Raw genomic sequence first — 25,780 nt, 5'->3', positions numbered from 1 at the left:
AGTGCAAGATTTACATACACGAGAGTGTTTCTTCATATGAGACGTTTCACTATATCCTTAAGTTTCATTTCGAAGAAGACCTTTCAAGCTCTCAGGCTCATTAATACTCTTGGACCAAGGGGTCAATACTTGACATTGTGTAGAATGAGAAACAAGGAAAAAATATATGTTTTTAAAAATCAAAAAAATAAAAAAAAGGAGAAAGAGAAGAGAGAAGAATAAGGAGAAAGAGAAAAAGAGAGAAAGAAAGAAAAAAAACCATAAGATTTGATGACATCTATGCTGCATAACTCACCATTAGGCAGATGGTCTTTGAATTTAAAAACAGCCAAAAACACTCACCTGGAACAAAAATAAGAGGAAAATTATGTTAAGATTTAGCCAGCAAGGGTTTATGAGAATCAAAGAAAATAAAATTAACGCACTTAAGAAGACCAAAAACATATTCGAGCCACATTTTTTAAATGGTTTATTTCCTGTCTGATACTGGAGGAAAGTTAAACTTCTCATAAAAGTTCGACTGTGGAGCTTTCACCTTTCTCTTTTCCCGCGATATATGAATCAATTTTCAAGTGACGGGTGTTAAAGTTCTACTTCCATACACTCATACTTTCATATTCATTATACGGTCAGATCTGGAAATACTTGAAAAAAACGAAAACGCTCGATATACAAACTCTCAGTACATGAAAACAAATACCTATACATGTCGAACAGTTTCGGGGAAGAATGGGAGTAAAAAAAGAAGAGGGAGAGAGAAAAAACAGAAATAACGACCGACGCCATGTACAATCATAATTCCAGAACAATCCCAAGCTGCTCGAAAGCTCGCTCCAGCACGAAACACGAGCCATGGCTAAAAAAGCTTCACAGGAGTTCGTTAAACACGCCTTAAAGGCTATTATTACTGTTTACGAGGGGGTGTTTGCGGAGTCATAAAGCGGAGTTACGGTGACTGCGATTCGTAACGTATGCATATCCAGACTACATACGTGACTGAGTATGGCATATGTTACTGAAAAAAAACGAGACCTGGTAAAAGTAAAACTTTCATGATATTGTACAGAAACACACGTAAATAAAAATTTCATAAGAAGTTATCCGAGGGTTCTCAAGCTATTGTAAATGGATGAAAATCAGCTGTGAAAAGAACAATATGATTTCACAGACGAAAGGAAAGCTTTCACTGTCAGATAAGTACCACGAAACTGATTTTTGCATCAAGATTTCATGAAAATAATACTGGAAAATTTGCCAATGTGAGCTAATTTTTTCGAGACCAGTTAACAGGTTCCGTGTTTTAATGTATTGTTCATCTCCGTTCTTCAATGCAATACACAATGATACTGCTCATATACTTGCTAGCAGAAATTTTGAAACTACTGATTTCAGTACACACCACAAAAGCTCAAATGAGCTGATTTTTGCGGTTTGTTGGGCGTATTCTGCATACAATTTAATTGGAGCGCCTCGAAGTGCGAATTTTTACCCTTATCACTGAAATAAAACTCCGGCCGTGGAGACCGTGCTTACGGGCTATAAAGACATACCGTCCGCGTTCCGGGCTCAGAAGCTGAAAGTTCCGGGCGTAGCACCCGGAGAAATCGAAGCTACGGCTCCAGCGCCTGGAACTTTCGGCCTTTCAACCCGGAACGGACGGTATGTCTATATAGCCCGTAACTATTTTTTTTTTCAGTGTGCTGATGGTCCATTCAAAAAGTCCACCACGGAGTTTTTCAGAACGTTCTTTATTTATCCTTGGAAGGACGCAAGTCATGTACGTAATGGCGGTTTGAAGTCTACCGCATTTATTACAGGCGCCGCAGGAAGTTGCGCTTATGTGTCGCACCGAGGCGGCTGAAATTCCGAGGTCATTAAGTCAGTTTCCTCTGGGGGCGCCGGGCTGAAACGACTCTCCCAACTTTCCCCGGTGTTCGCGCCGAGGATGTACAAAAAACAGGGGAGGGAAGGAAAAGGAAAGAGTTACATCCCTCATTAACCTGTGCCGACAACTTTCGTTTGCTCTTGCTTCCTGCGCCGACTATTTTTGCCCACGCGCTACGCACAGAGGGACGAGCCCTTTCGAAGAGGTCGAACATAATATTCGTTTTCTAAAACTGAAATTTTTTTTTTCTTTGTGGTAATTTTATTTAAATTTAACGTAACTACTACAAATGTTCCCTTGTATCGATCTGTATGGTTTAAAACTAAAACTACACAAATTGCATTAATTTTACATGGTAACGTTAGATAATACGATACTGAAAATGTTGATGTTAATTTCGTCACATTTTTTCAAGGGATGTTTCTTAGAGAAAATTTGACGAGAGGAACTCATTGGAGGAACCGGTCACTTCGAAGGGGGCCGCAAGGGGGTCAGAGGGGCTCCCCCTAGAAAATTTTTAAGGCATATGCTTTTGCAATTTGAGTCAATTTCGTCATGAATTACCAAATCTAAGCGCCCTTCCTTCTCCTTTGCTCCTTACCTTCCTTCTTTCTTTCTTGTTCCCTTTTTCTCCTTCTTGTTTTTTCGGGCGAAGGGGGAGGCGTACGCTCCCTACAACCCCCCCCCCATCCGCTCGTGATGGAACCACTTTTGAACGCTATATTTGAGATTAACAAGAATATAAGCTCATAATGCTTCCCCATCAATCAACAATGTGCTAAAGTTGTACATTGTCTGCTACCCTATATAGATGAGGATTGTTTTGGCATCGGTAAAGGCAAGCAAAGCTCTTTACTGAAGTTGGGAAAACTGAAAGAATCGAGACAATTTTGGGGGAAATAACCGAAGCAAATCGATAGTTTTCTTGTTTAATTCGGCTCGTATAGGAACGTTGAGAATAGATTGCGGGGATGGAATTACGTGCCGAGTGGCAACTACGCGACTGGAAAGTGTGTAAGTTTTTACACTTCTCGTCCTTTCGGTTATCACCCTTTTGTGACAGACTTGTATACATAAACATCCAAAATTATCCGCGGAGGGATGCGCAGAGACAGAGGCACCCTGCCCGGGTTCAAGGGCGATGCGACGGCGGCAGCAATGATACATTGCAAGGTCCCAGCTTGGAGCCCTCGCCCCCCCCTTACTTGCCCCCCCCCCCCTTAAGATGCTCTCGCTGAGGGAGTCATCACCGCGACAAATTTCTAACTCGCGACGATTTGGTTGATTTACCACTTCCAACATTCATCAAAATTTTCGATGACAGAAATAAGGGTTGAAGGCGTCACACTATGTCAGAAAGCCGAGAGTTATTCCGGAAAATTGACGGATTTTTAGAACGGTAATTGACGGCCAGAAATGATTATATTAATGATTTTTCGAGAGAGAAAGCGTAAGGACTCTAAACAGTGGTGGCAAAGAGCCATTCTCAATTATTATTGCAGTTTATTTTTTCGGTTAAAATTATATTTATTCGTGCACATCTGAACGTTAACGAGGAGGAGCCTCAGTGCATGACACGGGTGTTGATTGATTTTAGTTGAAGGATTTTAATTGAAAATGACGGAGCGCGGAAAAGTTACGAGCAGTTTAATTCGTTTTAGAACTCGATAGAGCTTTAGACGTGAGATTTTGGAGAATTTGAAAAATTTAAATTTCCGTGCATTTATTTAAATTTTTGTTTAGAAATTTTTAAAAAAGAAAATCACCTAAAGGGGCCCTCAGACTAATTTTTTTTTTCTTTAAGGGAAGTTGGGTAAAACTTCTTAGTAGAAAAATAATGTTAGGAAAGACAAAATTGAAAATTTTGCGAATCCATCAAGTAGGTTGTGCTTGAGAAAAGTGTAACTAGAGGTAAAAAAGCATTGTTTTGAGAAAATCCATCTGAAAGTTTTGGACAAAAGTGGGAGCTTCATGAGGGTATCAGATTGCATTACTTTGTGCGTCATTAAACGTTGCATAACTGATTCAATAATGATCATACTCGAAGCTCTCGTCATGGATTATATAGATGAGGATATTTACACAGTTCGATTCAACAAAAATGAGAATTTTTTTTCGCCAGAAAGTGACTCATGACTCCCCTTAGATTTGTAAATTGTCCAGTGGTCCATCGTTGCCCTTCAGGATGAAAACCTCAATGCAATGCACCGGAGCGGAGCCTCGCTTAAGCCGAATTCCCACGCAGGTGGGGGGGGGGGGGTTAGAGAGGAAAGGGCGATATTAATAGAATGACGGATGCGCTACCTTGCCGCGGGGGCGGGGACGAAGGTGGGCAGGAAAAAGCGCGGAGGGGCGGGGCGGCGCGGGAATTATGGAAAGAGATGGTATATTTTTAAGCTTGACCGGAAACGGAGCCTGGAGGCAAATTCGAAATTGAAGGGCCAGATTCTGCATCCGGTGCCCGGGGGCGGGGGCGGGGCGGCGGGGGCAGGGGGCAGGGGCCACGTGCCCCGGGAGCGATGCTCCTCGAGCCCAGACGCGGCTCAAATCTTAAATATCTTATTAATATTTCCATCCGCGACGCAGCTTCCTCTGCCGCTGCGGACGCGGACACCCGAGAGCCGGTCGTGTGCTTGAGGGGGAGACGCGGGGGGTGGTTTATTGCGAGGAGCAGGCTTGAAAGAGAGAGCAAAAAGCGAGAGGGCTTTTCCCAAAAACTCCCGACACTATCCTCGCTTTTCCGGTTGAAAACAGTCTCAGTGGGCCCCGGCCCCTACATGCCTGCATAGACGATCAAATTCTCGAACCAATTCCGATCAAAGTAGCATCAAAGTGTCGGGAGTCATCAGTCTGAAACTCATTAATTTGCTTCATTTTAAAATGAAAACTTGGCAGAAATGTTTGAGGAAATGATGAATGGTGGTACTCCGGTCTGATCTTACTTTGAACAAAAAAGTGCGTCCCGTCAAAATTTGATGGTAGACGGTGACCACCAGTCATCAGCATTGTCTACTTTGATCGGAATTGGTTCGGAATTTGATCTTCTATCGAGGCCTTACCAGTGGCACGGCGTGGCTTTGCAATGTATCGATTGATCTGCCACTTAAACCATTGGAAAAGGATCGATAAATAGAGTGTTCGCAACGAACACATCAATAATTGTTTCTTTACCATACTTTCAAATATGGATGCTCGATCGTTCACGCCTTGCCCCTGGCCTCTTCACAAGATACGAACGGCCTCAATGCTTCCGAAGTTATATTTGCAATTTTCGAAATTTTCCCTCTCGCGTTCGGCATTAGATGTCACTACCAATTTGTTTCACACGAAACAACTTTTAACTTAATACAGTTTGCTATACGTATACTCCTAAACTCTGTCATAAGCTCGACTTTTTGAAACCATGAAGGGTGGAGATCCTATTTTTTTTTGCAATGGCATATTTTTGGAATCTTACGACGAATTTTTTCGGATTTGGATCATATTATGGACTTTTTACGGGCATCACGATCCAATTTTAAAAATTACGGACTTAACTTTAATTGTACAAAACAAGCCGCGTAGGCACCCTACAGTACATGAGTATATAAATGAGAAATTTTGCTCTTTCAAGTTTAGAGGAATACATTCTTCTTTTTGAAATCCATCCTGTTACAATTCCATCGAAAACATAATGTAAAAAATAAGTCCATGTATGCTCACCAAAGGACATTATATACGGTAGTATGCACGTTTTCATAGTGCAGCTACGATGCTCTCTCCTACATACTTTGTGCCAGAAAGCCCTGAATATCAATGCACCCGCTCACAATATGCCACCGACAGACTCCCAAGCGCGGTACGAAACAAACAATCTGCCGACCGCAGAACAAAGGGCAGAGAGAAATTCTAAATGCGTTCCAAGATGCGTGGTCGCGAGAGGAAACGTAGATGGAGTAGAGAAATTAGAGGAAACGTACATTTGTTTACGGGCAGCAGTGAGTGCATTTGCTGCAATATTATTTCACCAAAGCTCCAAACTTCCGTTTCCGACGAGCACTTTACTCGGTGTTGACACTCCCACTCCCACCCCCACCTCCTCCTCAAAGGGATCCTGAGGAGGGGGCGGGGGGAGGGGTCGAATCGCGGGACATCCGGAGCTGACGAAAAAAGCCCGCGTGACCTGAAATGACGTAGACGAACGCATGAGATGCGGAATACGCTTCTCCAACGATAACCAATTGGTTTCACGCTCTAACATCGAAGTTACTGCTTGACGACCCGACGTGTTCGGAGATGCTAAAATCAAACTCACACTGAAAAAAAATTCTCGGCGTTTTTACCACGGTCCGTTAGTACCTTTATCATCTCATATTTTTTTACCAATTATTGGTAATTTTACCAGACTGTAAGCTTACCTAAAAACCGATATTTTTACTGTTTTTTTTTTCAGGTAAGAATACCACTTTTATTGGTAATCAATTCCCGGTAACTTTGCCATTTTATCTCGGTAATTCTACCACAGTCGATAAAAAATATTGGCGTTTTTACCAAGGTCCAGTAAATTACGAGTATTCATAATTTTACCAGATTCTCGTAAATTACCAATTCCATAAATAATAATTTTACCAAGAAAAAGCTGGGATCAAATAGAATTCTTGGTAATTTTACCCTTTTCTTAGTAAATACACCGAGATTTTTTTTTTCAGTGCACCAGAAAGGAGACAATGTCAATGTGAGAGCACGGAACGGCGTTAAGAACTGGAAAACAATTCCTAACATGGACTAAGGAATGTGTCCTCCTTTTTTCGCTAACAAGGTCAATTTCAATTGATTGGGGAAGTTTGGTTGAAGTTTTGTTCTCCCCCACCCCCTCTCAGAAAAACGTAAGCTGAAATGACACTCGTGGCACTCCCGTTAAAATTCATGCCCGAGAGAATCATTTGGATAAAACCGCCTTCCTGATCGCCCATCCCTCCTCTAGCGTCATGTGCGACAGGTGAAAACTTTTGATTTCGGAGTTTCATCACTGAGCCATAAAAATTACATTCTTAATGATACCAGCGTGTTAGATAAGTGGCTTAGCCAACAAGCTGGGAGTTTTTTTTTTTTTTTTTTTTTTTTTTTTTATTTTGGAAAACAAGATGACAGGTAGCTAAACAGCAATGATGGAAGTAAGGCGCTATACTGCTGCCCGTGAGGACAAGTAGAATTGTAAATTCCCCGAATTGAAAACTTCGACTATTGCCGGATAGTTGTAGAAGAGCGATCCTTATTTGAAATCTAAATATGGAAGCGATCAAAAAAGGCGCAGAAGCCTTAAAAAAACTTATCGATCTTTTACTTCCTTCGGTTTTGATTAAGATTCTGTGTTTAAAGAGCAGTTTTGATTTTCTGGTTTTCTACATTTTCTTCCTTTTCACCTCAAAGACCTTATTGTTCTCCTTCCTGCAATACTCAGGCTTCCTTGCAGTTAAAAGTCATCCATTTCTCTCTCCGAGCACCTAAACCACCTAACCATTGGCGTGGCGTGCTTCGCGATATATCGATTGATCTGCCACTAATACCAATGGAATAGGATCGATAGCAGGGTGTTCGCTACGAACAACTTAATTATCGATTCTTTCCCATAGCTTCAAATGGTGAGATAATCGACAATCGATTATTCATGCACCTGCTACTGCAACTACGAACTCATTTTAAGCCTTTTTTCCTCCTCTACCAGTGGGTTGTGGCAGTGACGTGGCTTTTACTTCCTTAAAGCGAGCACACACACGCACAGTCCTAAATGGATCGTGTGCTTCGAAAACGTGCCAAACTTCGGAAAAATCGAACTTTCGATTAACTGCGGAAATTGTTTTGGGTCTCGGGCGTCTTCCGTCCCCCTCCCCCATTTTTTTTTTTTTTATTTGCATCGAGGATATAGGCTCGAATTTTGTTTCTTTCGAGAAGTACGCCTAACTCCAAGATTTAAAAATGTTCACATTGAATTATCGAAGGACCGACAAAATTCATATTGTGAGCTATGGGGCTCATAGTACCTTCGTAGAGAGTAGAACTACTGCGATGCGCTAAAAACATTGTCCACTTGCCAAATTTTTTTGAAAAATTCAGTTCATCACAAGTGTTTTTCTCCTCCGAGTTGGGCACTTTTTGTGACATACACTGGAAAAAAAACACATTAGATCTAGAGTCCAGACTATTAAAAACATCGACAAGAAAAAGTACTCTTGATTCAATCAGAATCTAGCTTAAATCAAGAACCAAAGCCTCTTAATTTAAGCGGATTTCTTTTGATTTAAGCAAAAATCCGATTGAATCAAGAGTATTTTTTCTTGTCAATGTTTTCAAGAGTCTGGACTCTAGATCCATGGTTTTTTTTTTGTTTTTTTTTTTTTTTTGTTTTTTTCTTTGGTTTTTTGTGCACTGTCCAAGTATCGACGCATCTCCACGGTTTGAACTACGCCACTAATGCACCAAAAACATTTTCCACTCGCAAAAAAAACCTTTCGAAAACTTCAGATTTTCGCGAATGTTTTTCCCCCTCGGAGTTGGGCACTTTCCGTGACAAGCCGTTCAAGTATCGACGCATCCCGGTCGGAATTGAACCCAAGTTGCGCTAGGTGGTGCGAGAGGCTTAGCGCGCTACTTGGAGCGGAGGTGAGGAAACGTATGTTTGGCGCTCTTCAGTTAACGCGATTCAATTACCGGAGCAGCCCTCGCGTTTCCCACCGCGGCAACTTAATTACTCTTTCATGCCTTTCCGAGCGTTTTCGCGTTGTCGCGGTAGCCGCGGCCTCAACAAATTAATTTCTGTTGTGTTAGGCTCCCGAGTTTTCCGGAATTAACGGCCGCTAACGTCGTTAATTTGATGACACCTCCGAAGTTTTCCGCCCAAGTCGGGCTCTTTTCTTCCCGGAAAAGCGAGGGGGGATTGTCGCCCGGACGCCCTAATTTTCCGGAACATCTGATCGCCTTCCCATATTGTTTGGGGTCTGGTGACGAGCCCTGCGATGGTTCGGAAAATTTCCACGCCGAGGAGAGATGACACACCTCATAGACGAAAAAACCTCGTCTGTTGGTACTTGTTTACCTGTTTTTTTAAAACACTACGTTTTGATTATAACCAAATAAATAGGTGCATTAATAAGAAAATGGCTCTTTTTTTAAAACACTGCGTTTTAGTAAAACCAAATATTTTTAATTTATTTTTTTTTTAATTTTTTAAATTTTTTTTATTATTATTATCAAAATAATCTTGGAATCTGACCGTCAACAGACGAAAACCGCAATTCTTTAATTAACATTGACATTGATAAATGATATCAGAAAGCTATCATGTGTTGCATGTTATCATTTATATTTTGGCGTATTCGTGCTAAATTGAACTAGGTAAATGCAAATTGTTTAAATCAAAAGAAACTATGATCAAAACATTGTCGTACTACATAGTTTCTTTTCGAAGTGTGTTTTCCTGTGTTTTTTTTAAGCATAGATAGTCCATTTAATGGATTTCTAGAAAGCTTGATGAAAAAAAATTAAAAATGGATAAAAATAAAGCATGAATATATGTAAATAGATTGGGACTGAGAATTAAATTTTCCCGGAAAATGAAGAGCCGAAAAAAGAAACTTTCATAAAGACTGTCACGGAATTCCTGCGGCTTTCTGAAATGTGAGTAAACAGTGGATACGAGGGCATGTCAGCATGCGCGTCTGTCTTTCTGTTTCTATATATAATTTTTCCGGGAGAGTAGATTCCAGCTTGAGATTTCTCAGAACCCACCTGAGTATGAAAAATTCCCTTCCCATTGCCTTGTATATATAGCGACATAGAGCAAACAAAGGCTTTGATATAAGCAGAAATGTATGGTGTACGAAAAGAACACACTGAAAGGATTAGGAATAGGCAGAAGCAAACGGGCCTTTGACCTCTGTAAAGTCCTAAAGAAACATTCCGAAAAACAAGGTTTTTCTCCTAAAGTTAGCACAATTTATTTCTAGCCTCGCCAATAGCCACACTGGAAAAAAAAAACACATTGGATCTGAAGTCCAGACTCTTAAAAACATCGACAAGAAAAAATACTCTTGATTCAATCAGATTTAAGCTTAAATCAAGAACCAAGCCTCTTAATTCGAGCGGATTTCCTTTTGATTTAAGCTTAAATCTGATTGAATCAAGAGTCCATTTTCTTGTCAAAGTTTTCAAGAGTCTGGACTCTCGATTCAATGATTTTTTTTTTGTTTTCTCCAAGTGCAAAATTTCATTCTTTCCTTTAAATATTCGGTTCTATCCGGCAACAAAACGCAGACCTGTTCCGATTCAAATCGGATTCAAAGCCTCGGCACCCACTGAACTAGTAAAGTCGGGGGATTAGAGCTAACCCTCCCCCCCCCCTCCCGGGAGGAGGAGGGTTAGGATGCGCCGCGCCGACTCGGGTGAACGGAAATACTTGAATTATAGGGTGCTGGCTCGGAATTCCGAAACTCTTAGGCGCAAACGAAACCTAATAGCTCGGGGACGAGGGGTTTTGTTTGGCAGTTAAAACAAACCAGACGTCTAGATTGAGGCTTACAATTAGACGGAGGGGGGGGGACGAGGGGGGCTCCGCATCTTAAATGACTCATCCCTTTCTTTTTTCTTCGTCTCCTCCGCGGTTAATTTTTTAATAAATCAAATGCCGCGCTGCGTTAAATCATGTCCCGCCCGGCGCGGCGCGGCGCGACGCGCGGTTTCGACGACGCTCAGCCCGAGATTCGCGAACCCATGCTGGAGCGACTACAGCCGAGATTTCGACGTTTTCCAGAGTCACCGCCAGACAGTGAAAAAAATCGGAATTTTAATAATAATCGACAATAAATAATAAAAATGAATGCCAAATCTGAACTTTAAATCCGCTTAAACTTGTCGGAATCGGTTTGTCGGCTAACCCTCTCCTTTACTACACTGGAAAAAAAACGCATTGATCTAGAGTCCAGACTCTTAAAAACATTGACAGGAAAAAATACTCTTGATTCAATCAGATTTAAGCTTAAATCAGGAACCCAACCTCTTAATTTGAGCGGATTTCCTTTTGATTGAAGCTTAAATCTGATTGAATCAAGAGTATTTTTTCACGTCAATGTTTTCAAGAGTCTGGACTCTAGATCCAATGTGTTTTTTTTTCCAGTGTAATGTCTTCATTTCATCGAGGTATTTATTCTCCAGAAACTGCTTATCCTTGATTCAAGTGATAACATTTTTGATGAGACGACGAATATTTTGACTTCATGGAGATATATGTTCACCTCCCATGTAAAAAAAAAAAAAAAAAAAAAAAAAAAAAAAAAAAACTTTTTCTGTAATATTCCACTTTTCGTGACGCTTAAGTTTCAAGCTCAAACAAAAAGGCTTTACTTCGTCATTACTTCGTCTCTAAAAGGGGAATGTTTTTTTGCCCTAATGAAGTTTAATCGTTTTTTGAATTGAAGGATCTCCGTCATTTTTAACGTTCCCTAATTTTCAATTTTTGATAATTCACTTTTTTGCACTATGGGTTTCCACACTAATTTTTGCAAACACTTTCTCACAAATAAAGACAATTAAGAGAACTTTTTTCAATTAAGATACCCTCTCTGGATTTAGAGACGTAATCACTAATGCAGTTTGAGAACCCATGTCTGGAGAGTAAATAGCTTTTAGAGGCCGAAAGTCATCTTCTACAAATTGCGGCCGATACACAACCCGGTCCCTTGGAGTACGATTTCCAGCCCTGCTTCTTACCGAAAAAAGATAACTTTTTCAAAGCGCTAGGGTACTGGTTGTAAACAAAATAATCCCGAGGGCTGTTCGTACGTACTAAATTAAATATCCTCAGCTCTGCTCCCTGCAGCGTTCGTATCACTTTATTGCCGACTGCTGACTTTTATATTAATAACACGCTGAGTCTTTGCATCAACACGCCGGCATTGGGATCGTAAAATAATCCATCTGTATTTCTACACCTCCGGAACGAGATTGCCAAATCGGATCGGGAGACTTTCAGCAACAGGTATACGTGAGTTTAGTAAACGGCAGCAGCGAAGGTGAATAGTATCATAGCAATACCTTAAAGCGAAGTATTTTCAGGGTGTCTACTAAAACAGGCGGGCCAAAATTCAGTACTTTTACAATACTTTTTCAGTACATTTCCAAAAAATTCAGTACCTCTTCAACAGAAAAATTTCGTCAAATTATGAATTTTAAGGGGTGCGTTTTGATGAAAATGGTACAGAGAGGCCAATAACGTATCTACTAAACTTCTACGCTTCGCACTAGAGAAGATACAGACTTTAACAGTACTTTTTCCGTACCTCCATTTGACGAAATTCGAGAAATTTCAAAAATTTGAATTTCCAGCTGAAATTGAGACTGATCACAAAATGAAAAAAAAAAAATCCGGACCTCTTGTCGAATTTCCGCACTTTTTCAGTGCTTCCGGACCCCCCATAAAAAGCTGATACTATTTCCGGACTGTCCGGAAATTCCGGACTTGTAGACACCCTGATTTTGTACTTTACTATTTTTCTACGATCGAAAATCCGCGCATGGAGCTTGAAGCCACTACAAGATGTGGAGAAGTAGTGGAGATGGGGACTGACGACGCGACGCTACGCCGACAAAGCGACGGCGAGGCGCACACTAATACGATTTAATGGGAGAGGTCGGACATGTGATTTTTGACTAGAACTGGAAAATTTGTTGTAAATTTCGTCAAATTATGAATTTGAAGGGGTGCGTTTTGATGAAAATGGTACAGAGAGGCCAATAACGTAATTACTAAACTTCTATGTCTCGCACTGGAGAAGATACAGACTTTAAAAGTTTCGACATCATGATCAACTATTTCAATTGATTTGCTTCACTGTGCGGCGAGGGAGCGCCTCGCTCGGATAGGGCACCCTTTGCCTGGAAACCTTGACCGAGATGCCGAGATGGGTGAACTCTTGAACTTCCGCCGACCTGTGGAGCAGACCTGCACTTGTTTACCGGAAAAATGCAATAACTTCCGACTCCTTCCCCGCCCGCCCCTCCAAAAGGTAGCTTTTTTTACCCCTCTTCCATGCAAATGAACGAGAGAGAGCCGCATCCCGCTGCAACTCAATTCTCGCGCTCCGCTCAAAGCTTCCTCGGCTACTCTCGAACCTCACACGAAGTTCAAAACGTAAAAGAGGGAAAAGAAGCATAAGTTTCGCGAGGCTATGAGGCAATACTGAGCGCCTTAATGCAAAACTGGGTTGAATATGTTAAAGTTATACTCGAGTTATTGAGAGTGAGGGATGGGATGTTTACAATATTGCGCAGAAAATAGCGGGAAATTTTTTTATGAATTCATGCAGTAAAGATATGCCTGATTTTAAGAAGGTAGGCAAAACCTGTCTTCTTGACGTCTGCTAGAATATCACACCTTGGGGGCGACTCTATATCTATTTGATTCCCATACCACTACTGATGCTCGTGCGAGCGCATTTTGCCTACCTCATCAAATGAAGGCAAATCAACTCGCACGAAGGACACATGTCAGTAAGCGTTCCACCGTTTAACGAGACTTTTTCAGTAAGCTGGAACGTCTATATGGATTGAATATCTTTATAAGATTTCCTTTAACACTAGGGGGTGCGCGTGGGGGACGGGGACTCCCCTGACCACTTCGCGGTCCATCCCCCCCTCCCCCCAAGCGCTCCGCTACTAAGGTGTTATGCGTTACGCGTTATTCTTATGATTTTACATTTAACGAGTAAGATTTGACAAGAAGCCCTATTTAGTGATTGCACACTCAAAATGAGAAGCTCAAAAAGACACATCAATGAGCCCCAACCTGACCACAAGGCTGGCCAATCGCGTCGTGTGTTTCGATACATCGCCCATTTTTAACTTGCTATAGTTAAAAAAATGTTGGTTTGAAAAAAAAAATTGTTTTCACCTGTAGATGCAAGACCTCCCGATCTCGTAGATCTCAAGGCTGCAGAAATTCTGACAGCCCACGACCTCCACCCAGTACAGAATCGAGGATGCCGAAACTGACCCTAATAAAGCTACCGAAAGACTTACTACGCTCATCAACACACATCCATATTCATAGCTCTTAGCGCGCGTTCCCTCGCATGGATACGAATGCAAATGCGCGCGCGGAAATGCAACGGAAGGACGCGCAATGCACTGCGAGTCCCAAGGCCGTTACGCCGCGCGCCGTCACGCACCCTCGTATACCAGGGATGGTATACGAATGGCGAGGCGGCTGCGTGACACTGGATTGGCCATCCGAAAAAGGGCGAATTACACCTCGGCACTGACCTACCCCAACAAGGGTAAAATCTATCACCGTGCTGACTTGCTGCCCATAATGATGTACCCGGAGGGTCTCGAGACACAAAAATAGGAACACTCGGAATTTCGCGATGCATATTCCTGACATTTTCCTGTTACCTTGGGAATTTTTTTCCCTCGTCTAGTCCTAGATTTCCACTTCGTCCAGCAAAACAGAGATACAGTTAATAGGAATACATGTTCAGATGAAAGAAGAAATATTAGAAGTCAATCAGAGACCCTCCATTCCAAATTTCTTCTGACGTCTTCAAAAATTTACTTTTATGTCCATTGTCCAAACAGTGCAGCTGTTGATTTATTGCGTGTCTAGGAGCTGATTGTTGAAATTTGTAGACAAAGATATGGACAAAGAAGACATAGGGAGTATGGAGCGATCCTATTGGTTGAAATGGTTGGTTCCTGCAGACCAAGAGAGAAAACGATGGATTAACTATACGTTCTCTCATAAGTTACCGTTCGTTAGTCTATTAACTACGTCCTTTGTCCATTGCAACCACCCGCTTCCACCAATAGGATCCCTCCATATCCCTTTTGTCTTTTCTTTCCAACGCTTTGCCTACTTAATGTCAGCAATCAGGCAACTGGGTGCTTCTCAACTTGCCTGAGCACTTTGCATTTGGTACGGACTACATCTAGCGGTAAACTCAACCAAGAGCAAGAATTAAGGATCTCCGACGAAAGTTTCACGACTAGGAACCTATTAAGATTTTAAGACGGCAATTAAAATTCGACTGGAGGCTCAACAACATATCAAACTACGGAAGTCCTGCCTGGGCCTGATCGGACTGATTGGAGGACACGCGCGGTAGAATGATCACTTACTTCTTGAAGACGCCACCTCGCGGAGCGAAAAACTGATTAAGAATTCTGCGGATGACAAATAGAGGCTCTGCATTGATAACCAACGCTCATCTCGGAGATTAATTATTACTGACAAAGTATTACAACATCCGATGCTGTGAATAGTCGAGCAATTATGTAACGTATTTGCAAATTTTTCCACCGCTGAATCGAGAGAGCACTGAGAAAAAATCGTTGTTGAATACAATTCTACGTTGGATACAACAAATCCAACGCATCTGATACCATAATTCGGGGGATGTTTCGGATAATTATGGAGAAGCAACATTTTAACAATACTGTAATTGCGCTGGTTCCTTCTTGCTAAATGCGATCCAATTGTGTTTCCAATCAGACAGTATTCTTGGTAACTATGGAGCGGTGGTGGAGGCAAGCTTTCGCGACTGGAGTTCCGACGCTGATTTCCTCTCTTTCAAAAACTCAACACTTCAATGTGTCAAATTGAATGGTTTATACTTCTCGCTTATTGTGGAAAGAGGCAAAAAATAGAGAGACGTAAGGAGTTATTTGCACAGGCGAAACCGAGCGATTTCTATGCCAGACGGACGTGTTGAACACGCTGTCGGAATCCAAAATCACGGACCCTGAATTAATTTAGATGTCGCCGTCGGGCGGACAATCTCCTTGTTTCCAAATCGTGCTGAAAACAAATTGACTCACTGAAAAAAGAGATTGCCTTTCATTTTGTCGTATTAATTAGAACAAAATTTTAATAAATCTACAAAACGATGACTATTATGACGTTCCTAGTTCTTTTTACCTTTACTACTTCTTTTGACAACTGTAAAATGCAAACTACGAGTACCAATCAGTAAACATGAGTGTAATTAATTGTTCGAGCAAAGTAAATCTAATCTATGTAAAATGCAAAATAGCTATTCGCCGCGCAAAGCTCTTAAGATTGACAGTAAACGGAACGGCGAATAGGTACCAATTAGATTCATCAGTACAAAAACAATATCTATGAGCTGACGTGGAGACGGAAAGGCGGGAGTGTCTTCCGAAACATTCTTTTACCTCAAAACTTCATGAAGAACTTCAATTATTGTAGTTGCTCATTTTTTCCCTCTATTTTTTTTTTTTTTTTTTTTTTTTTTTTTGCAAGACCGAAGAGTAAATCAGAATTATCATGTCGATCCCTTGCGTCACAATACTTCTTGCACTCGAAATTTTTCGTGTTCCATGGGTCAAAAAGCTATTTTTGATTCATAAATAAATGTTTTTAAGACTATATTTTTAGTGCGTTAAAAATTGACAATACACCATGGGAGTGTTCAACACAATGTACGATGAGAATTGAGTTAGCGTGAAGGGGTCATGGTCTGTCAACCGCTTCAAACTTAACTCATAAAGTATAGATAAACTCAACGTAGAATTTGAACTAAAGCTGGTGTTTTACTATTTATATTGGAACAATCAAAAATCTGTAATCCATAAGTCGAGCACCATAAGAAAAACGTATACAGCAGTTACAGATCGTCGATTCCCATACGATGGTACGTACCTCCAGCACAAGGTTGCAAAATTGCCCCATACAATTCAGGTTTTACCACAGTAAGCCTTCAATTTCTGTTCAGAGTTCGGCTACTTTTGGCGAGAAATCAGGAGAAAAATCAGTGACATTTGCAGTCAAAGATGTCCCGCGGTTTCCTTTTAAAAAATAAAATTCCCGAGTAGACATTGAAGCATTGAAACGTAGCTACGTCCCTTCGTCTGAGAAACGACGAAATAAGTTTATAACACCGTGAGAAAAGGCCTACACTTGGCCCCTATCTCTAACTGCTCGATGTGGCGACAGAGCTTTCCAAAGTAGACGGATCACAGACACCTGTAAACAAACAAACAAGGATCCCGATAGTGCCTGCTCCCGGCCCGGGCCCGGGCGGCGCGGCCGCGAGTCAACAAACAAAGCTCCCTTTCTGGCGGGGTCACGGGGTCGGAGACACACGCAGCCATCCAAGGCCTGATAAAGGAGCCCTTTCACGTTGGAGAGGTTAGGATCGGACCCGGGAGTCGTGAGTCGGCGAGAGGGTTGCGCCTTGCGCGCCCGCGGCCGCTCTCACAGACTAATTTATCCGATTGCCGTGACATCCAATTATATCCGTCCTCGGGGACCAAAGATTCCACCTCCCGAGCAGGATTCGAGCCGCGAGTGGGCGGAAAGTTAATATTATGCTTGTAAACAGGGAAAATTATTCAAGGCTCCTACCTGAGAGCGTCATTCGGGGAATTCTATGGGATGGGGGGGGGGGGCAAAGTTGTTGACAGAAGGTCAAATTTCCTGAGGGAGGGGAGGGGAAAGTACAATGCCCTAAAATCGACCAAAGAGCCCAATATAGCTTTTAAAAAAAGTTCAACTGTAAATTGGACGTATTTCTGCCAAACAGAACTATGTGCATTATGACGTGAGCCCTGTTATGCTGTATTCTTATGGGTCTCAGTGCTCATGTCTTAATGCACACAGTTCCGTTTGGCAGAAATACGATCAATTCCAGAGAGGAGCGGGGGATGAATGGGTGATACGTACTGATACGTGCATTCTTGTATACCTGTATGGAAAAAAATTGCAGTTTTCATTTATTGTTGGCGGTGAACTTTTAAAATGAAAAAACCGCATTTTTAGCCACATGCATGGCATCATCCGCTTCGATTGTTATAGTAAGGGGCCGATATGGAAATCAAGTTTTTTTTTTTTTTTTTTTTTTTTTTTTTTTTTTTTTATGAACGGCGCGGCGATGATGAAATATGCAGAGATTTGAAGGGAATTCAACCTCAGTAACTCCATATCAATCGTTGGCGATTCATTATTTGAAAGTTCAATTCATTTCAATGCGTACATTTTTCCCCGAGCGCAGGGATTTCTGATTGATCCATAGAGCGTTACTTCCATCAAGGAGCATTCACATTCACAATATTATTTAATGCACTGTACGCAAAAGAGAGAGGGGTGGTTGGGATGTACGTTGCGGTGCACTGCATATCGACAGGGGATGAAAGGATAAAATAGAGTAACCACATGGTCTACATTTAAAAAAATTCTTACATGCATTTTGGGGCATAAAAAGCCTTTTCCGTTGAAAAACCAATGATGAAAGTAAGAGCTAGCCTACCTCCGTGTAATTCATCCATGAGAGGGGGAAATTTGGGGCTTGAGCTATGGAAGCGTCACAGGGGGTGTGTCTAAAAAAAAACCCCGCTAACGTACGCTACGAATTATTGGAACCGCTGAGTTATTGAACTTACTAGTTAAACCGATTGGAGCGCTTTTAGGGGATGCATTCCAATTGAACGCTGAGAACCCTTGTTCGCACCTCCCTTAAAGCGCGGAGGCCGAAAATACCCCAGCTTCAACCGGGCGTTTCGAAATCCGAAAACCCATTTCATACTCACCTTCCGATAATTTACTTCACAAACGGTCGTCATCAGCTATTAGCACCCGGGAGTCAGGACGAAGAGAAATGGGCGCCATTTCAGCCCTCGAAGAGTGACTGGAGAGGGGGCTACTAGGGACGAGTTGGGGAGAGGGTGCGGTGGCGGAAGTGGAGGAATTGACAATTATTAAAACACGCGTCGTCTTTCGAGGCTGAGTAAGGTTGACGACTGAGTCTAGATAAACCTTGAAAGCTGAGACAGCCGCGTTCTAAGGCTATGGGGCGTTGCGAGTTGTGGGGCAGGACTTGATGGGACAGACGGTATAATACGTAAGTTTCGCGAGGCACAAGTTGGTGACATCATGAAATTGCACCGAGCAGAATACTCTTGTAGGAGGAAGAGATTCTATTGCAAAATGAGGACATTACCTTTCTAACCATCGAATGAATGTTTAAACTCCAAAACTAAATATGAGCTGCAACGTTCCAAAATGTCTGCGAAACATTCAATTGTGGCGATCCATGAATGGTCCACAAAAACTCAATAATGAGTTATTGATACTGAAGTGCAGGGGAATGCTCTGCGAACATTTCGAGCCAAAAATGGCAAACCAAACCAAAGTCATGGCGGTTTGAAGTTAGCAGTTGAAAAAATGTGCTCTTGAGTTAGAACTACGGGAAAATGTAATTTTGATACAATTTGCACTTCTGAACTCAAGTACCTAGATTATGGCATTCTTAGGCGAACGAAGTTCGATTTCATTGATCGAAAAACTTCAAAATCTTAATTAGGAGTTACTATCAATAATTTTCGTAACACCATAGTGCTCTGCATGAAATGTTGATTAGAAGATTGGAATGCTCAAATTTACTTTTATGCAGTAATCAATTACTTTACCTCACAGTGTAGCCCTATTTTATTGATGCGATATATCTATGTCACCTCGTCAGGCCCTGAAACCATCTTAGACTGTGCTAACACAAGATCTAATTGTGAGGGGAGTTCACTAAGAATAGGGGAAGGGGACAAAAGGGCTCAAAGTTTAAGGAACCGCAAGCTTCAGTGCCTCAGCCTGTCAACAAATCCAATATTCGCTTAATATAGACAAGCGTGCGGTGTCAAGCCCTCATCCCTGGCGTCTGAGTCTTCCTCACGCTTTTCTGACGGGATTTAAGGCCGCACAGAGGGACCGAAAAAAAATCTCTAGCTCCACCAGAAAAATTAAGAAAACATCCAAATTAAATTTCCATCTTTTTCAAGGATATTGGGCATGGGGATGTTTCCACGAGATTTTGTACTCAGCCACTAGAAGATAAGGTTTCGGTCGAAGCATTCACAAATTACTAACAAACGATAACATTCAAAGTTTGATGGAAAACTTTCCCGACTTTCCAAAGCTAGGTATAAACTTGTTTTCCAGGATTTCCCTAATTCGCCAGGACCTGTCACTGTTAAAAATATCAGAGTGAAATTTGGGTTATATCTCACTCTGAAGTCTATAGCGCCTGAAAAACCCCTGTGGTATGAATGCGAAGTGAAATTCACTCCATAAGAGCGTTTGATACTCGACAAAAAGAACAGATCCGATCCGTAATTAAAGTATAAGTCACATCGTAAAAAAAGTTGATTCCGCTCCGCATTCATATCATTCGGTTTTTTTGGGCGCTACATAGACTCCGAAATTACATATAATACTCCGAGATTTTTTACAGTGTATCTTACACCAAAGGGATGTAATTGATTTGAACATCCTCCTTTAGAACCTATAAAAAAGCTTGCATTTAATCCCTGAATATCTACCCCGTACAGAAATTAACTCTACTTTCTCAGCAGCTATTTATGGCGAGACAACAAATTCCGCAAATTGGGAAACTGAGCGTCGAGGACGATTTTTTGACGGCAGAACAACGAGAAAGCGTGAACGGAGGGAGAGGGGGGACGAAAGCGACCTTGAACGTTCCGAGCGACGAACCCATTTCTTATGATTTCAGCAGCTGTTTTTACGTCACAAATCCAAGATTTCGGCTGCCCCGACCCGATGAGACGCGTGTGTGACTGTGGAGAGGGATTTCTCTCAGGGATGAGTCACATCTTGAGGTGACACATGTTTTGCATGCTGAAAGTGGAAAAGGAACTCAAAATAATATCAAGATTCCTCAAGTACTACCTTGCAACCCTTACTCCACAACTGTGCGCTGGACTGATTATAAAGAGCACGGTACATGATATCACAAATTGGACTGACATTTCACCCTGCTAGATTCAGTGGCGAATGATAGGAGAACGTCATCTGCTGCGCGGCGAGAAATTATACTCATTTCGACGAGAAAAATCGTTTTTTTAAAGTCTCTTTTTACAGTCTCTTATCTTGCTGAGGAATTTATTCGTACTAGGAAGTGCCGTAAGGCACACAGTAAATTTTTTTGCGCGCGATTAGGTTTCTTTGTTACAGTTTTTTGTTCTTTGTTTTTTTAATTATAACAGCCATAGAAGTATTTGTGGTAACGAGGAAACAGTCACTGTGACTAAGAGACTCTGGTTGTCAAAAATCAAATTGGAAAACTATTCTAAATTCTTGTTGTCAGGGTGTCTACTAAAATAGGTTGGCGTTGGCCAAAAATCATTTCTTTCACATTACTTTTTCAGTCCATTGCCAAGAAATTTAGTATCTCCTCAACAGATGAATCCAGTGCTTTTTCAGTACCTTCATTTGACGAAATTCGAAAAATTTCAAAAATTCGAATTTCTTGATCAAATTGCAAGAAAGATGACAAAAATTTCGGACCTTCTTACGAATTTCCGCACTTTTTCAGTACTTCCGGAGCGCCCTTAAAAAATCAGTACTATTTCCGGACTTTCCGGAAATTCCAGACTTGTAGACACCCTACGTACCAAATTCAATATTCCAAATGAGTCTAAGGAGTCGAGCAAAGGTAACGTGCGAAACTGAACGCGATCCGATGGATTCCGAAGGGTCGATTCTATCCGATTGCAGACAGGCATTTCGAATGGATCCGAGTGCGGCTGCTAAAAATGCATGCAAGTTGAGCGATGCACATGCCAGGCAGAACAAACACGCCAAGCGCCGCCGCGACGCCTGCGACGCGGCCGACGGACGCTATCACGTAACGCACCGCGCCCGCGTGAAAAAACTCAAGAGAAGCGCGGTATCGCCCCGCGTACGCCCAAGAATTCACCGTGCTACAACGTTGCCCGCCGGACAGAAAATAACAAAATCTCATTACTCGATAACATCCCTTAAGATCATTGCGCTGACGTAACTTTGATGTCGTCCTTCGGTGGCAGAGGTCTGCCCGAGAAGTGATTGATCAAGGGGATTTGGTGCTCTTAAATCCCAAAATCTGTAGACTTTCATAGAATCTAAGATGCGCTTCACTCCGAAGCCTTATTTGCCCCTAAAAACTGAAGGGGTATGTGTGTGGAGTGCTGAGCAGAATTTTCTCTTTTTGCGAGGTTCACTCTCCACCAAAAATGTTTGCAATACACTTTGCATTGGCTCATCGTGACCCGTTGTGACAGCATCAAGCGTGAATTTTTTTCCTATACTTGGGAATCACGCTCCCAGGCCGGTGGCCAATCAACCCTATAGGAGGACATTAATTACCATTATACAATGACCATCGATTGGCTGCTTCTCTGAGTCATACTTTGATAATTAAAAAAACAGGGATTATTTACCTTTCGATAGCCACAAAAATGATGGAATCGGCCAAGTAAATATCATAACTAGAACGAAAGTTTACCAGAAACAACGATTATTGGAGTAGGGGAGCTTTAACATGATATTGTGTCCAGATTCATGTTTTTTGGAGAAAAGGGTATGTGGTCAGCGTTTCATACGAGGGACAAGTCGGCAGATGATACCAGTGGCGTGGCTGTTGTGTTTTGCGATATATCGATTGTTCTGCCATTTAAACCTATAGAAAATGATCGATAAACAGGGTGTTCGCAGCGAACACCTTAATAATCGATTCTTTACCATGGATTTAAATGGCAGAACAATCGATACATTGCAATTCACGCCACGCCACTGGATGATACCTACTATTCTTCCCTATTAACCTTGTTTTGTCCTAATGACTATCGACTGATCTCATACGTCCCAATTCTTCTTCATCCACGCTCCAAACCACAGTGGCCCCCCGAATTTCGGGTGACTTGCGACACCGCGCGCGGGAGGCTCCGCCAAGTCGCGTACGAGTTCCTTGTTCGCGCTTCGCGTCGTGCGCTCGAACGTGAAATTTTTCGAGGAGCCGACCCGAGGGACACGGGCATGGTAGTGGAACCAGTTTATCATTCACCTCAGAAAGTAAATCAGTCGTGCAGCTAGGCTAACGGTAACCCGACGCAAACTGTTTAAAAAAACCAGGAGCGAGCTTGTCGATCCTCGGGGTACAGGACTGGCACCACCACTAATTGGTTATACATAATGAAAGAAATTGACGCTTCCAAAAGACCTACCCGTCCCCCTCCCCCGTCGTGTTTAAGACCGTCAGATAATTTTTGGGTTACTGCAGCTGAGCTACTAGTGGATTTTCTATAGTTTGTTGGACAGTAAATCCCATCCCTGATGGTAGTCTTTTTTTGACAACACGACCCGAGAAAATCACTGCTCAGAGCGACACTTTAATGCAATTTGTGACTGAAATTGTTCGAAACTTCCTGGAGTGGACATGGGTACTTGGGAGGCCATGAAACCCTGGAAACAGTAGAGACTTAATCCTGAAATTATGGATAGGGGGGAGGGGGAGGGGGGTTGTACGGACAACTATCACGAGTCAAACAATGTAATTCCTTTAAGAATTTTCGATCTTGATTGCAGTTGTCTGTCGAGACTTAAGGACTTTATCAGCTGTTTTGTTGCATGGCATCCTGCTGTGGTGTAGTGGTCGGAGCGCTTTCTCTATGATCGGGAGGTCCGGTTCGATTCCGGCCAGTAACCCGAGTTTGATAGTCTCAAACAACGGTTACCTGGGGTTGACTTGATTAGAGACTAAGAGGGTTGGGACCTTAGTGACTGTAAGCGTAAGATCCCCCCCAGGGATATCTGAAGTAATAAAAAAAAATGTACGTTTAGTCTTCGACACCGTTCTGAAGTGATAATAACTTCTAACTTTCCACATGCCTAGCCTAGCGTGTACTTAAATCACGCGACCGAAAGTTTCAGATTGCAAGACACGAGACTCGAGATAACATCCAAGGAGTCAGACTTTGCCAAACCGAAAAATCGAGAGCAATAACTGAGCCGAGACTTCCCGATTAGCGATCGGCCACTTCCGGGCTGCTCGGTCCGCGGAGAGGTCCCCATCGGAAAGAGCGGGAGACACAGAGGAGCACTGGGTGCTGGCCTCATCTCTGATTGAATTAAAGTGGAATTTATGAGGGATTCAACTGATAAACGCGGAGCGGAGGGGAAGGAGAGGGGTCCGGATTAAATCTCAGGGATATAAACGAAGTAAGTGGACGTCTCCCCGTTGTCATGCGGGCGTCGTAAAAGACTCGATGAGAAAGAAATTTAAAAAGACCTATTCGATAGAAAAATATTACGGTCCATTGCACTGTATTCGGCTTTTTCCTTTGCTTCGTAGTAACAGTACCTACCGTAAAAGTCTTCCGCGTGCGGACAAGATTTTAGGCGAGATATAAAAGGGCAAAGATAGGGAATTCCTCGTTTTGAAAAAATGCTGAGCATCATATTTATTTCTACAATGAAATTTGTAACTACAGAGGACCCTTGCTGCAAATTTTAAAGTTTTTCTCGCGAGTCATGATAATCAAGTTTGATACTTATTACTTGTACGTTACTTTAACGTTACTTATTATTACATGTATCGAAGGTTGTGGGCTAAAAGTCTTATAAACTTGGCATCAGAGTGAAATAAAGTGTCCTGCGGATGCACTTTAGTCTCCAGTCTTTGCGGACGTGCGTGCATACACTTATTCAACGCAGTCGGCCGGCCGACCGACCGATCCAAAGCTCAATCATGAGTTGGTCAATAAACGTTGCCAACTACTGAAATATGTGAATGCTCGGATTGCATGTCGAAGCAGACCCTCGTTGAAAAATGTTATCGCCTTTATTTTAATGTTGGTGCAGAAAAACTTGCCTCCGGCCCTCCCTTATGGAGAAAGGAAGGCGTTCCCTCTTCTAAGGGCAAAAAAAGGCACTGATCGTCCATAAACTGCATCATTCTGAAACGGGAACAGGAGAGCGTCACCCCCTAGTGACGATTCTAGCCCCCATGGGACATCTTGCCCCACCGAGTCTACATGTGATACCCCCCTCATCTCATCCTAAACACGTGACTGACGTCAAATTATCACAAAACTCATCCCGCAACCATCTTCTACTCCTCCTCTATGCTAAGGAAGAACGCCGTATGAGCCTTCAGACGTTGCCAAGTTTCCTCGGATAAAAACCTAATTTACTAGGAAAACTGTGATTACTAATTTTCAACATTTTCAGACGATTTTGTACGCAATTCAATCCAGTATATCTGAAAATTTCAAAGAAAAATATGCACGAATGTCGTCAAAAATACATGTTTTATCAAGGGAAATTTGGCAACTCTCGAATGTTCATGCGGCGTTTTTCTTTAGCACGGCAGTATAGCTTGGTATATGAACTAGGTCACTCGGGTGATCCTTTGTCACCATTGTCCACTATGGACGTTAACACTCAACTTCATAGACAGAAAAAAATTTGGGTACTCACCAGTTTCTGAGACGGGAGCGGGTGTGCTGCGGGGGTAGAGATGTCCATCAGGAACACGAAGGGCGGCTGCCGAGACGGGGCGGAGGAAGGAGGTGAGGGAGTGGCGGCGCCTCCCGGGGGGCGGGAGCGTGGCCGTGTTCACGTAGCGCGGGGTGGGGCCGGGCTCGAGGAAGGGCGGCGGCGGCTCGGAAGGGGCGGCGGCGCCCGTGCAGAGGACCATGTCGCCGCCCTGGAAGTCGCCCTTGCCGTTGCCGCGCTTGGGCGACTCGCACGGGGCCAGGTCGGAGGGGCGCGGGTTGCCGAGCACGAGGAGTCGCGTGTCGTCCGCATTGGCCGACAGAGAGCGCAGCAGCGATCGGTTGCGTCGATCGCGGTCGCCCGGGTGCAGCGAGGGCGTCGAGCAACCCTTCCGCTTCTTCAGGGAGTTGGTCAGCGCCGCCGGTAGCGTCGACTTGTCTTTCGGCGCCGGCTTGAAAGTCGTGTGGGTGAAGTAGCAAGGGTTATCTGGAACAAGAAGAAAATAAAGGTATCATTAAATCGGCACCGGAAAAAATGGACTGTTTTTTTACGACGAGGAGGGGCTCCTAGCATACTGCCGTCCT

The 25,780-nt window shown here is 42.7% G+C and overlaps 1 protein-coding gene across 1 annotated transcript in view; it reads right to left on the bottom strand.

Moving 5' to 3' along the window:
- Positions 1-25,780, bottom strand: part of stumps (DBB domain-containing protein stumps) — a gene marked incomplete in the record, with an annotated part of 123,836 nt that overhangs the window by 71,336 nt on the left and 26,720 nt on the right. Inside the window, 1 exon segment of the mRNA XM_072298336.1 lies at positions 25,179-25,682. Within this exon segment, the coding sequence (XP_072154437.1) occupies positions 25,179-25,682 (504 nt within the window).

Source organism: Bemisia tabaci, chromosome 1, assembly GCF_918797505.1.
Source record: "Bemisia tabaci chromosome 1, PGI_BMITA_v3".
NCBI classification, from domain to species: domain Eukaryota; kingdom Metazoa; phylum Arthropoda; class Insecta; order Hemiptera; family Aleyrodidae; genus Bemisia; species Bemisia tabaci.
Note: the sequence above shows the minus strand (reverse complement) of the source record. Positions and strands in the feature narration are given on the sequence as shown.